Here is an 11,758-nt window from a genome sequence, read left to right as displayed (position 1 = left end):
CTTTTTTTCCCCTTGCCCGCAGAAAGATATTTTCGTCGATTACTTGAAGTTGGTGAATCATCCCAAAACGACAGCAATGCAAGCGAGTCTCATTATGCGCGAGGACCTTCCATGGTCTACAACCCGCAGAATTGTAGCGCCGTTTGTTGAGTCCGGCATATTCGCAATGCGCCATATGGAACAGTTTGTGGGTTCCAGGCGAAGTTTCTTCTGTGGGTTTAGTGTCCACGGGGCGCGGAAAAAAGTCCAGTGCAATTACTTACGCAAAAGGTATGCTGCGGAGATAATGTTGTCCCCCGTGAACAAATATGGCGACGTCATTCGACATCGGTTGCAGTTTGTGTAGTCATTGTTCTGACATGTTAGCCAGTCACTTTTTTTTTGAATGGGGGTATTATGGGTTGGGCGTCTTTTGGGGTGGTTTTTAGCAAGCTTAGACAATGACTTTTTTGTTTTGGGACGATTGACAGATGTGTTTCTGTGGGTCACTAGGACAACCGCATGTTGGTTGACTAAAAACACCCAGTAGGGGGTGGTTTTAAAAAAAAATTCCCTTTCCTTTTTTGTTTCTTTCTTGGTTAATCGAAACTTTACGTAACCCGAAATAATTTTCTTGCTTAGAAGGTAAAAAACGTAAACTCCAAAAGGTATGCGTAAAACGTTAAAACGAGCATGTAAATTCGGGGAATAACGTAAACAGTTATACGTACAAAAGGGCCAATCGTATATTTTTTTACATGAACAGTTACGTAAACCGTACAATAGTTTTAAAAGGTTCATGTAAAGCCTGTTACATAAACAGTTGCGTACCCCGTAAAAACAGTTAATTCCCGTAAAACTTTTTTCGCGAAAATTTTTATGTAAAAATTTAAAAAATGCAAAGTTACATAACCCGTAAAAAGTTTTTGCGTAAAAAAAAAAGGACGAACATCGCCCAAAAATGCCTGTAAAAAGCTTTTTGCGTAAAAGGTAAAAACGTAAACCATAAAAGGTAACCGTAAAAAATTTGCGTAAAACGTTAAAAAATTTTACGCTAAGCGTACACCTGTAAAAGTTTTTGCGTAAAAAGTTTCCGTGAAAAGGTACACACAAAAAAGGTCTCCGTAAAATTTTTACGTAAAAAGGTTTCGGTAAACTTTTTACCTGTAAAGTTTTTTGCATAAAAACGGTTTCTGTAAAATTTTTACACTAGCATAACTGTTACATAAACAGTTACGTAACCCGTAAAAAAGTTACTTCCCGTAAACTTTTTTCGCGAAAGCTTTTATGTAAAAAATTAAAAATGAAAAGGTACATAACCCGTAAAAAAGTTTTTGCGAAAAAAAAAGGACGAACATCGCGTAAAGAGGTTTTTGCGTAAACCTTTAAAAATTTGCGGAAACCGTTAAAAATAACACCTGTAAAAGTTTTTGCGTAAAAAGTTTCCGTGTAAACTAAAAAAAGGTCTCCGTAAAATTTTTACGTAAAGAGGTTTCTGTAAACTTTTTACCTGTAAAGTTTTTGCGTACAAAGGTTTCTGTAAATTTTTTACGCCAAGCATAAACCGTTTTAAAAAATGTGTGCAGTATGTAAAACGTAAAAAAGGTTACCGTAAAAAGGTAAACTTTGTAATTTGCGCAACATTTACAAAAAGTTTCCGTGAAAAGGTACACACAAAAAAGGTCTCCGTAAAATTTTTACGTAAAAAGGTTTCGGTAAACTTTTTACCTGTAAAGTTTTTTGCATAAAAACGGTTTCTGTAAAATTTTTACACTAACATAACTGTTACATAAACAGTTACGCAACCCGTAAAAAAGTTACTTCCCGTAAACTTTTTTCGCGAAAGCTTTTATGTAAAAAATTAAAAATGAAAAGTTACATAACCCGTAAAAAAGTTTTTGCGAAAAAAAAAAGGACGAACATCGCGTAAAGAGGTTTTTGCGTAAACCGTAAAAAATTTGCGGAAACCGTTAAAAATTACACCTGTAAAAGTTTTTGCGTAAAAAGTTTCCGTGAAAAGGCAAACTAAAAAAAGGTCTCCGTAAAATTTTTACGTAAAGAGGTTTCTGTAAACTTTTTACCTGTAAAGTTTTTGCGTACAAAGGTTTCTGTAAATTTTTTACGCCAAGCATAAACCGTTTTAAAAATGTGTGCAGTATGTAAAACGTAAAAAAAGGTTACCGTAAAAAGGTAAACTTTGTAATTTGCGCAACATTACAAAAAGTTTTACGTAAACGGTAAAACGTAAACCTTAATATGTTTTGCGTATTCCCTATAAAGTTTATAGAAGACGTATAAAATCAGCAGGAACCAACATAATGTAGGACGTATACCTTTTTCAATGTGGCAACATAAAAACCGAGAAATGTTCCAGGAATTTTAACGTAGAGTGTAAAAACCTTTTCGTTTATTTATGTGAAACGCAAAAAGCTTTTTTTTACGGTAAGACATACACGAAAATCATTAAATGCAAACATAAAACCTTCATATTCTATAGGATCGATTAAACGTGAATTTTTTTCTTTAAAACTTAATACATTCTGTGGGACAAAAAAGGATAATAAAAATCAATAATCACACTCAACTTGTAAACACACAAAAAAGGAAGTGGTAGGTATGTCTGTAAGGAGAGGTGTTTTGGAATTGGACAAAACATCTTTTCTTAGTTTGTCATTTAGTCAAAAATAGTAATGGGCTTGGAACCACACATTTTTTCCTTTGGAGTTGAAGTGATAACTGCACAAGGGTCAAGTGTCATGCACCAAAAAGGTCAGGAATATCTATAAGTGCAGTTGGAGAAAAAAGCACACCTCCTCTTGTCACCTTCCTTTGTTTGTATCTCTATGTTTGTATCTCTATATATAGTATACCGAATTAGGTTGTTTTTCATCCCAAACCATAGAACAAAAAGACATTCTCTAAATCCACTAACCGACTTCAACAACCAAAAAGGAAAAGCAGATGGCAGATGGCCGGAAAGTTTGGCGCCCACGCAAACCTGTCCCCCCCGGAGGTGAACTAACAAAACATACATGTGTTACATTGTCTAAGCGCGTCGCTTATTTAATTTTTTTTTTATTTTTAAAAAAACGTTTTTGTTTACCTTCTGTCCAGGCTCGTCACCAAGACCTCCCAATCAAAATGCGAAAGCCAAAACAGTGCAAGTGTGGAGCAAGACGGGATTGGTGTCTAACCCAGACACTATTTGGCTCCCTATACAGCGCGAAGACGGTGTCTCAGGGGTGCAAGTATGGGATCGTCGTCGACTGGGTATGAATTCGGAACCAGATTTGGCTTGGTATCCCAGGCAAGCCACGGGGTCTCCCCCGACCCCCCGCCGCCCCCCGCAAACAGCCTTTGGTTCGCCGGCTCCCCGGCGAGGTTCACCTTCTGCCCCCTTGAGCACGCCGGGGCCCGTTACGCCGGTTCGTGGGAACTTTGGTTCCCCGCCAGCCCGTTTTGCTTCGCCCCCTCTTGTTGGAGTTGCTTTTCGTACTCCCCAAGGAGCTGCTTTCAGGACGCCACCATCTGTGGGTGGAAGCGAGAGGTCAAAGGGCAAGCAGCCAATGACTCAGGTTTGGGTTCCTAAGGCGACCCAAGGGGAGGATCCTGATCCCTATCATGGTTCCAAGGATGCAGCGGCTGGTTCGGATACGGGATTCTTTTCGTGGGGCGCGGACTGCGACTCTGATTTGGATTAGCCATTGGTGAAAATGGTTTTCAAGCGTTTCGCTGGATGTGTAGTGCATGTGGGGTTTGGTCGCTAGGGTGTTTTGTGTGTCATGTGTTCCATTGCAGTGTTGTGTTTTTTTAAAACTTCGTTTGTAACCGATGTCTGTTTCGTAGTGTCTTGTTTTATGCATTAAAATGCAACGTATGTGTCTGTAAATTGTTTCGTTCAACTAATAAAAATGGAACGCGGTGTATGTGCTGTAATGTTATTTTTTTTAGCAATGATAAAAATTGCCTGGACCGTAAAAAATGGAACGCGGTGTATGTGCTGTACTGTTTTTTTTTTATCAATAAAAATGGAACGCGGTGCATGTGCTAAATTTAAGGTTTCGTAACACTTTTTTACGCCCAAACTTTTACAGATATACGGTAAGCGTAAAAAGTTTTTTATACGTTTTTAGGCATTTTTTTAACTTTAACCTTTTATGGGGTACGATCTACTTTTTACGGAAAAGCTTTTTTTGCTTTTACGCAAAACTACATTTTAAGGAATACGCAAATTTTTACTTAAAACTTTTTAAGGAATACGCAAAACATATTAAGGTTTTTCGTTTTACCGTTTACGTAAAACTTTTTGTATTGTTATGCGAATTACAAAGTTTTCTTTTTTACGGAAACCCTTTTTGCTTTTTACATATTATGGGAAACCCATTTTTAAGTGGGTTCTGCTTAGCGTAAAATTTTACGGAAACCTTTTTATGCAAGAACTTTACAGGTAACAAAATTTCACGGGAAACCTTTTTTACGTAAAAAATTTACGGAAACCTTTTTTTAGTTTACCTTTTCACGGAAACCTTTTTACGTAAAAAAAAGTTAGCGTTATATTTTTTTAACGGTTTAGGCAAAATTTTTACGTTAACCTTTTTACGAGAACACACAAAAAAGATAAACTAAGTACTATTAACCATACCACAAAGGGGGGGGGGGTTGCTTTATACATTAATTGTCATACCAAACTTACAGATATAATATACCAAAAACTTATTACCTAGTCCAAACACAGCCATACTGGTCAACAAAAAAGACACGTCAACCCAACCGTGCACCCCATAAGTCATAAGGTGAACCCCCGATGCAAAAAAAGGAACCCCCCCGTCACGCCGCCCCCTTCAGCCCCAGGTCTAAGGTTCTGCAGTCTTGCGTTTCTCTGGGCAGTTGCGGGAGTCATGCCCGGTTACAAATCGGTTGCATGTTCTGCATAATCGCTGGGGCTTTTGGCGGTTCTGGACTGCCCTCTCACCCGGCCCAATCATGCGTTTGTTTGTCCCGCATCCCTTATTGCGTACGCCTTGAGTATTGGAGCAGGAAACGGGGGTGCTCTCCTCATCTTCCACCACCACGCCTAGCATATCAGCCATAACCTGTGACTCTGTTGCCTCGGCGACTCTTTTACCACGTCGATCATCATTGAATTCTTTTGTCCAGCCTTTGATTTTCTCAACGAAATCCTCCATCGCTGCCCGGTCGCCCATCACAGCCTCAAACGCTTCAGAAAAGCAGTCCACTAGGGTGTTCCTGGTCAACGAAACCGGAGACAAGTCTACCCCATACCTGAATTCTACACGGAAAACCGACTTCGGCAACACGTGACGTCCCCAGCGACTAACCACATACTTAGCCGGGATTTCGTCCACCTTTGTTTGCCGGTATACGCAAAATATATGCCTGCAAAGGTATCCAATACGGCGCCAAAGGTTACATGAGCATGTTGTAGTGTCCTCGACTGGGTCCACTTTAACCTGCACCATGTCGGAAAACACACCCACGTTATAAAAAAAGCGGGTACTGAAAAGAAAAAAAACGGGGAGGGGCCATTACCGTGAATTCATTGACGACATCGGAACGCTTGTCCAAATGCGTAACAGTATAAACCTTTCTCCCGTCGACTTCTTCGACCCCGGTAGTATAGCAGTGTAAAAGGCCCTTCAGGATCTCTTTGCGGACCTCGATGAATATGGCCGGGGAATACAATAATGCGCAGTGCTTCTCTATCGCCAAACCAGATCTGAACTCGTGTGCGCGATCATCCGCCTTGAAGTCCCCAACCCTCTGCCTATAGCGTTGGGACTCCATCGTGGAGTCATAACACAAAAAAAACTGGACAAGGGTGTTCGCCCAGGACGAGCTCACCTTAAACGTAGAGTTCGAACTCTCGCACCGGGACGTAGTCTTCATCAAACATGACTATGGGATTTCTCTAAAGTATGCCGGGACCCACATCTCCTTTATGTTGTACATGTCTCTCAGCCTGACCTTCAAGCCCATACTTCTCTAGAAGCTTCCCCCATCTCCTCTCGAATGTCCCCGGTTTAATATAAATGTTCCACACCAGTTTGTGAACGGCAGCCCTGAATTCAGTGTTATGCGCGACCTCTCCTGTAATCTGGAAAGAAAAAAATGCCAAAAAAATGAGATAAATTAGTTCAGCCAACAAAAAGAATCTCGTATAGAAATAAAAATGAAAAAGACATGAAGGGGCGACAGTTCCACCTTCGCAGGTAGTTTCTTCATGATGTGCCACATGCACAGGCGATGGAGTGAACGATCAAACACAGCAGCCACTGCTTGCCGCATGGCCGGGTCTTGGTCAGTTAGCACCAGGGTGGGCTGCTTGTTGTGCGTGTCGAGGAAAGCCCTTAACAGCCACGTGTAGGCCTCAATTGTCTCACAAAACAATAGCCCCGCTCCAAAAGTGACGCATCGCTTGTTGTTGTCAACCCCGGTAAACGGAACGAAGATCAGATTGTACCTGTGTGTACGACGTCAATCAGTTATAACGTGATTAACCCAGTTGAAGCTTTCGAAAAAAGATATATAATGAAAAAAATATATATATATATAAACCCAAACTTGAAGGCTGTGAAAATTTACTTGTTGGTTTAATAAGTAGCGTCGAATGCGAGGACGTCGCCGAAAGCCTGATAGTTGACCTTGGAAATTTCATCCGCCCAGAACATGTGTCGAATTTCGCCGTTTTCCACGCTGTACTTAAAGGTGTAGTTCGGCATGTGGTTGACCCGATCTTTCATCTTCTCGATCACCAAATGTGCGTCCCTGTCACCAATGAACATGCGAACCCTTGATGCAAAGTTCCGAAAGTCATCAGCCGTCCCTTTGACGTTGTGGTGCCCCCCCCCCTAAGGTTAACTTGTAGCCTATGTGCCATCGACGGTCCGACCTTGCTAAGACTTGCTCGATGGATGAATTCTTTAGTAAAAAAATCAAGCTTCCGGCGTTTTTTCGTTAGATCTCTGTTACCATGGGACCATAGGATGGTTATGGTTCTCTTCAAAGTGATACAACACCCAAACACCAGATGACTCATCAAACCTCACACGTATGCAAGCTTTACAGTCACACACACGGAAAGTGGCCTGCCTTATCTTCAGCGATGTCTCGTCAAGGCTATTGAAGTCCCTATTCTGGCTATGCGGCTTCCCGTGGTTGGAACAAATAATGTACCGGTGCGTGATAACTCCTTTCTTTCGCTTAATTGTCCCAAGCCTAGTTGAAAACCCACAGTGACCTGCGTAGAGGTCATACATCTCCAGGACGTCTTCCCATTGCTGAAACACGGCCTCGATTCTTGGTTTTATGTTTTCCGGAGCAGCTGGGCACCAGTAGCGTGTCCCATTTGGAGTGAACCAGGAAAAGCACTCGTCCTCTGACTCTGGGGCATGGTCTGCGAAACAAATCACACCAAAAAATTTTATACACCTCAGTCATAAAAAGCCGACTACAATAAAAAAACTAATATTGGGTGGGGGGTGCAGCAGCAAAAAAAAGAATACACACAAAACCATGTGTTTATATTTTTTCAAAAACAAAAAATCTATGATGACCAACAATTAACTACTTTTTTACACTGAACGTAAAAAATCAACCCCCCACTCTCAAAAAACATATGTTTGTATACAAAAAAAAAAGGAATAACAAACACAACATAAAAGAATTGTGGGTGAACTGACATCAAAAAATGCAAAAACTAATTTTCACAATTAACATAAGAGGGTGAGCAAGTATAAAGTTAACCCCCATCATTCAACCCCCGCTTTTTATTTTTCTTTGATACCTATGCAAAGTCAGTCCCCAAAAAAAATTAAGAAAAGTCAAATTAAGGTTTTGACCGGGATATGGGTTACCAATGTCTGTTGCCTGGTTTGGGGTCATCAATGGAGTCCGGGAACCACCAGAACTTGATCCTCGCTCAACACCCACAGTAACCGGCGTCCCAGAGAGAGCAAACTGCTCCAGAAACAGAGTGCCTTCGACATCAATCCCCGCTCCTGATCCCCGTTGTGGGGTGCAAATGATAAGATTATCTGCATCGGCGACTTCTCCTTCCAAGTCGCCGCTCGGAGGTTTATACATTTTGCTGGGTGTTTCTGAATTTTGGTTTGGGATTCTCCAGTGAAGGGGGGTGATTGATGGAGGTTTTTAGGAATTGGTAGATAGAAAAGAAAAGGCCAGAAGGTGAATGTGTGGGGTGATTCAAGAAGTAGAGCTTCGTTATATAAAGAATGAAGGAAAACATTGGGATCAATAAAATCTACAGTGCTATTCGTATTATTTCTGACAAATCGAAAAATGGAAAACGGAAATGACAGGGGGGCGGTGGCTGATTGAAAAGAGAAGGGGGGTTAAATTACCATATTAACCTTCAGAAAAGCCATGTGGGTAAATGACATGTCAGCTTGTTATTGGATAATATTAGTTCTCATGGTTCTTACAACTGGAGGTGGTTCTCATTCTAGCGGTCCCCTATATATATATATATATATATATATATATATATATATATATATATATATATATATATATATATATATATATATATATATATATATATATATATATATATATATGGAGCCGCTAAAATAGGAACCACCCCCAGTTGTAAGAACCGCGAGAACCACTCTCAACCAATCAGAATATGCCAACAGAAAGGGTATATTGGTCATTTACCTAAAACATCAAATCCCCCTCTCTCTCTTCCATTAATGACACCAGAGATTTAAAATCTCTCCACATTCTCTCTCTTCAAAACATTATTATCTCTCCTTATAAAACTCCATCCTTTTCATCCTGTGTAAAAGAATCTTTACCACCATCTCTCTCTCATATTTTGATCTCACCGGCGACCGGAGCCGGATGTCAGCCGGTACTCCGGCGCCCAGCACCTCCAACAAACCCCCCAAAAACCCACCGAGCTCCCTCCTTTCCGTTCACCGGCGACTTCTCCGTCACACACCACCATCCTCCTTCTCCCCGTTTACCGACAACCTCACCCTACAACCACCTCCTCCCTCTTTTCCAGTAACTGATTTTCCAGCGATGATGTTCTCTGTGTTTCCGGTAACTTATTTTCCAGCGACGAGCTCCGAAGGTGCGGCTCCGGTGGTTTCAGCAGCATCCAATTCGGGTGAGTCCATTTTATTTTGTTTCTTTTCTTCTCCTTCTTCTTTTCAGATCCGTTTGAATGAGTTAATTATCTGAACAGACTTGTGGTTGCAGGAGGTGGTGGTTGACAGTTGGGGGGAGGGGTGTTGATGGTGACGGTGGTGTTTTGATGGCCGACGACGGTGTTAATAGGGGGTGTTGATGGTGAAAGGGAGTGGTGAGTGGTGGGGTTGCAGGTATCATCATATCATAGAGATTGTATAAAGTGGTGAGTGGTAGGTATGTTGGTTGGTGAAATCAGAGGAGAAAGGGAGTGGTGAGTGGTAGGTGTGTTGGTGAGAAGTGGATGTCGGTGGTGTTGTTGTTGTTCCGCAGGTGGGGTGGTTTGCTTGATTCTGTGGGTTTGTTTGTTTTTACAGGTGACCGATTGAAAGTGGTCCACATGGTGCTCGGTGGTGCTCGGTGGTGCCAATGGTGCCCCGTGGCGCCGATGGTGCCCGAATTGGGGGTTGAGTTGTCTTCTTGATTCTGATGGGTATTTTTTGATATGTTTTGGGGGTTTGAATTGGGTTCTTTGATTTCTGTTTTTGATTTGTATTCTTGATTGTGTGGGTTTTGATCCGTTGGATTGGGCGGCGATGATGAGAAAAAAAATCGTAGATTTTGATGACGATTGCGCGGCAAGGACGGTGGAGGGTAGGTTTTTGAACCTGCAACCCCACTTTGCAGCCTCTGATTATCGGAAAATCTGAGCCAAAACTTCGTTTTTTTCAAGAATCCACTCGTTCTTTTGATTTTTGTTTGTTGGGTTTTTTTTGAGGCGTCGATGACGATAGCAAACTATCTGAGACACCCCCCGAGTGTGCGATTTTCTGGGTGCGTTGGGTTTTGCGTAAAACGTTTTTGTAAAAAATAAGTTAAACCGTAAACTTTTTAACGTAAAACGTAAAACGTAAAAAGTTTTACGTAAAACGTAAAACGTTTTTCGTAAAACGTAAAAAGTTTTTCGTAAACCGTAAATCGTAAAATTTTTTTTAGTAAAACGTAAAAAGTTTTACGTAAAACTCGAAAAACCGGCGCGTAAACGTAAAAAATGTTAACTTAAAAAACCGGCGCGTAAAACGTAAAAAACGTTAACGTAAAAAACCGGCGCGTAAAACGTAAATAACGTTAACGTAGAAACGGCGCGTTGAAAGATGACGCGTGAAAAAGCCGGGCATAAAAACGGCGCGTCAAAAAACGAGGCGTGAAAAATGCCGGGCGTAAAAACGTAAAACGTAAAAATCTGTAAATAAATCTAAATTTGAAAATGCTTAAATTGTAAACAAACGGCGTGTAAAAATGGCGTGTTAAAAAACGGCGCGTAAAAAGCGGTGTTAAAAAAACGGCGCGTAAAAAACGGCGCGTTAAAAAACGGCGTTAAAAAAACGGCGCGTAAAAAACGGCGCGTTAAAAAAATGGCGTGTTAAAAAAACGACTCTTGAAAAAACCCGGCGTAAAAACGGCGCGTCAAAAAAACGTAAAAAGTTTAACGTAAAACTTAAATTGTAAAAAGTATAAAAAATCTTTTAAAAAAATCTGAATTTAAAAATGTTTTTAATAAAAAATTATGTTTAAAAAATAAAAAGTAATATAATAATACAAAAAACTAATAAAAAACAATAAATACAAAAAGACAAAATAGAGTCATTTTATTAAATTACTATTTTGGATTATAATATTAAAGACATAATAAGACAAAAAGCATTTAATATTATATTTAGTTACTTTTAATCTCATCCATTGATCTTGAAGATCTAATGGATAGAAAGTGGTTCTCTCGGTTCTTACAACTGGAGGTGGTTTTCATTTTAGCGGTCCCCTATATATATATATATATATATATATATATATATATATATATATATATATATATATATATATATATATATATATATAGGGAGCCGCTAAAATAAGAACCACCCCCAGTTGTAAGAACCGCGGGAACCACTCTCCACCAATCATATTCAGCCAACAAAAGGGGTATTTTGGTCTTTTACCCTAAATATCAAATCGTTCCTCTCTCTTCATTTAAATTCACTGACATTTTGTAAACCTCTCTCTTCTCTCCTCTATAACTCTCAGATCTATATATCATCTTCTTTAATATCTCAATCTCTCCAAGTTCATATCTCATCTTCTCCAAAATAAACACACACAGAAACATCAAACTCTTCATTTCTCAATTCATGGTCTCATCTCTCTCGTCCTCTGTCTGACAGCCACACCGGCCGACTGTCGGAGCTGGTATTCCGGTCACCCCCCTCTTTCAATGGATGAACGGACCACCACCACCATCGTCTGGGTGGTGGTGGTGAGCGACGGGAGTGGGAACGACAGTGAGCGTCGAGAGTGGGAACGGCGGACCGGCGGACCGGAGTGGGAACGAAGAGAGAGAGAGACAGAAGGAGAGAGAGGAACACAAGGGAGTGGGCCGACAGACCGGCGTCGTTTTAGCGGCGGCGCCGCCGCTCACATCGGCGGCGGTTGGGGGATTTGGACGGTGGTGTTCCTCCGGTAGGTCTTGTGACACAAGAACCTTCTTTAGCATGTTTAAGCATACCGGGTTTGATCTGTTGATTTTCTTCATGGGTATCTCAAATAAATT

At 40.7% G+C, this 11,758-nt stretch overlaps 1 protein-coding gene across 1 annotated transcript; it reads right to left on the bottom strand.

The window, feature by feature from the left end:
* Positions 1-4,832: 4,832 nt before the first annotated feature.
* On the bottom strand, positions 4,833-5,784 carry LOC110866432. Its single transcript, XM_022115579.1, has 2 exons — positions 5,530-5,784; positions 4,833-5,450 (listed from the first exon to the last, which is right to left on the bottom strand). Exons 1-2 carry the CDS (start codon positions 5,782-5,784, stop codon positions 4,833-4,835), a joined length of 873 nt encoding a protein of 290 aa, XP_021971271.1.
* Between the last annotated feature and the right edge of the window lie 5,974 nt (positions 5,785-11,758).

This window comes from Helianthus annuus, chromosome 7 (genome assembly GCF_002127325.2).
Source record: "Helianthus annuus cultivar XRQ/B chromosome 7, HanXRQr2.0-SUNRISE, whole genome shotgun sequence".
Taxonomy (NCBI): domain Eukaryota; kingdom Viridiplantae; phylum Streptophyta; class Magnoliopsida; order Asterales; family Asteraceae; genus Helianthus; species Helianthus annuus.
Note: the sequence above shows the minus strand (reverse complement) of the source record. Positions and strands in the feature narration are given on the sequence as shown.